This window comes from Sinocyclocheilus grahami, unplaced genomic scaffold (assembly GCF_001515645.1).
Source record: "Sinocyclocheilus grahami isolate Dianchi unplaced genomic scaffold, SAMN03320097.WGS_v1.1 scaffold709.1, whole genome shotgun sequence".
Lineage (NCBI taxonomy): Eukaryota > Metazoa > Chordata > Actinopteri > Cypriniformes > Cyprinidae > Sinocyclocheilus > Sinocyclocheilus grahami.
The window spans coordinates 118,357-121,177 of NW_015505888.1; the positions used below are offsets into that span (position 1 = coordinate 118,357).

Genomic DNA, 2,821 nt, shown 5'->3' on the forward strand with positions numbered 1-2,821 from the left:
TTATACCAATAAATCGCTGCTGGAATGTCTTTATTGTATAGAAACCCATAGAAGCTATTAAAATCCACATAAATCTGTTGGCTGTGCCCATTTATTGTATTTTCAAAACTAGAAGCCCTGATTGCCTTGAATGTTTTTCAGTGCCTTTCCCAGCAAGTTTTTTAAGTCTGGTAATTTTTGTCACAAAATCATTCAGAGCTGCAATGTGCTCTATAAATTAGGTTAAGCGTAGCTCATAATTCAGTTCATTTAAATTACAACAGACCTAGAGGAGCCTTTTTTTTTTTTTTACTTTTGGGTCAGCTGCACCATTATAGATTCTCTGGACAAACAAGAGTTATTTCCCATCAGAGTCCAGGCTTCAAACTCATGCTGAAGTAAATTAGCTCCAGGTTCTCCACAGATTTACAGTGCATGTCGAGAGAAGGGTGGTGCTTGTCCAACTGCACATCAGTCTCATATTCTGAGACTCATCATTAGAAATTAAGAGTGATTTATTAAGGATGAAAAATTTATTTGAGAATATTTTATGCAATTAACAATTTACATTAAGATTTGCATTAAAAATTCTCAAATTAATTTTTAATTCAGCTGTTAAGACAGCTTCACTAATGAGACATGATTTTATTCATTGCAAATGATGGTGCTTTACGTCTCATTAATTTATTAAATAAAACTCTTCAAATGTAAACCAGACGGTCTCCCTACATCACAGTCCTGTACATGGATGGGTGAACAGCTAATATTTGATAAAATGGGTGAAAAATTATCACATTCGTCATTTGCAGTGTGACGATCATGCAATAATCATGAAATAAAGATCTCAGGCATCATGACAAATGTAAGTGGAAAAATGCTTTACCTTTTCATTGATCTGACTTTCACTGAGGTTTCTTAAGAGCTGATCGATCGATGTATAAGGCAGCCATACCAGGGATGCTGTAGCTGAGAGCGGCCGCTGTCAGGAAATCAAAAGACAATAATAAATACACTCAGAGTGCTGCGCAAAAGTCTTAAGCACATGAGATGTTTGACAAGTTTGCAAAGAGTGTAAAAATTCAGTAACATTAGATGTCTATATCAAGCATACATAAACACAAGTTTTTACTGGTTTTTATTAATGCAGGGCTTTTTTCAATCTATTCCTAAAGGGCCAAGACAAAGCACGATATTTCTTTTATAAAGCATACCTGATTCAACTCAATGCCTAGTTAGCAAAGGTTTTTTTGTGCTGCATGTGAAAGGTTAATGAGATGCCTAAAATATGAGTACTTTGTATATTTCATAATAAATAGGCATACAGTTTTGAACAGTACTAAACTAAATGTGTTATTAAAGACTATGATACGGCTATGATAACAAATATAGTGACTGAAGGGCACTGTAAAAAACAAACATTTACATTACATTGTCATTTAGCAGACGCTTTTATCCAAACCGACTTACAAATGAGGACAATAAAAGCAGTCAAAACTAACAAAAGAGCAACAATATATAAGTGCAAATGACAAGTCTCGGTTAGCCTAACGCAGTACACGTAGCAAGGTGTATATATATATAGGGCTGGGTATCGAGTTCGATACTTTTTAGGCACTGACCGAATTGCCTCGATACCATCGAGTATCGAAAAACGTCTTGTCGTTTGGTACCAAATTTCGATACCTAAGGGGTTAATCTCATCAGCGTCAGTGAGCCAATAAGCCTGCAGCACTTGCCGGTGTGTTCAACTAGAGGCGCGGTACAGATCGATCATCCACGAGAGCGATTCGAAAGCATACAGAGCAGTCTGCTCTCTTTAGCTCTCGTGGTACTGTTATACCACCAATATAGAGTAGCGCGGGAGCTGCGTGGAGTTCCGATCATATGCAGATGTCCGTTCATACTAACGTTAAACGACCGAAAGTGCGTGTTATGTGACCATTCATGCAAACTGTAGCATCATGCTACATAAGACAATAAATAAGATTTATATTCCGCTTTTACTCAAAACTCACTTTAAACCACCATCGAGTGTTTGTAATAACTTCCGGTTGCCATCTAACAACTCACTTTAAACCACAATCGAGTGTTTGTAATAACTTCCGATTGCCGTCTACGCATTGCTCAAGACATTGAGCAAATACATAACAAACGATAGGGTAAAAAATGACAAACTATTTCCATGTCTTCTATGGGCTTACATTTCTGCCACAATTCTGCGCGCGAAAGATCATATTTTGAGCGCACAAAAGTGCATTTTGCACGCGCGCGATCTGAGTTTTGTGGAGAAAATGTTCGTTTCGCAAAGAATAAAGTCTTTCGAGCGCACGGAAATCAATTTTGCATTTAAAACACGTTTTGTGGATGTGTGCAGACCTTCTCTTCTGTGCGTGCAACGTTTCACTAGCTTGCTCACCTGATGCCCCCCTCAGTGCTCGCTAAATGCCAACAGCTCGCTTGCTCAACACAACCCAGCGTTACAATGTGCCATAATTCCAGCCAATCAGAGACCGAGGCTGCTAAATTCTGATTGGCTGCCTTGACAACCAATCACAACATTTATTGCATTACCTCCACAGCAGAAGAGGAAAAATGCAGTGCATGCATAATTATGCAAGTTGATATTCTGGATTATATTTTTTTCCAAGCACATTTTACCTATAATTATAACTACTATTAATCTCGTACTTAATCACTTATAATCTATATATTATCGTTCATGATGGCTGGAAGTGAAAAACGCCTTATACTCAGGTGTGCATAATTATTAAGCAGGTTACCTTCTACAGATAAAATGTCAAGATGGACTAAAAATGAACTCCCAAAACTTACTGCCAGATTC

At 37.6% G+C, this 2,821-nt stretch overlaps 1 protein-coding gene across 1 annotated transcript in view; it reads right to left on the bottom strand.

Moving 5' to 3' along the window:
- The window catches only part of nup160 (nucleoporin 160), an 89,455-nt gene that overhangs the window by 4,437 nt on the left and 82,197 nt on the right, over positions 1-2,821 (bottom strand). The window contains exon 34 of the mRNA XM_016244124.1: positions 863-958. Within this exon, the coding sequence (XP_016099610.1) occupies positions 863-958 (96 nt within the window). The remainder of the gene's footprint in view (positions 1-862; positions 959-2,821) is intronic.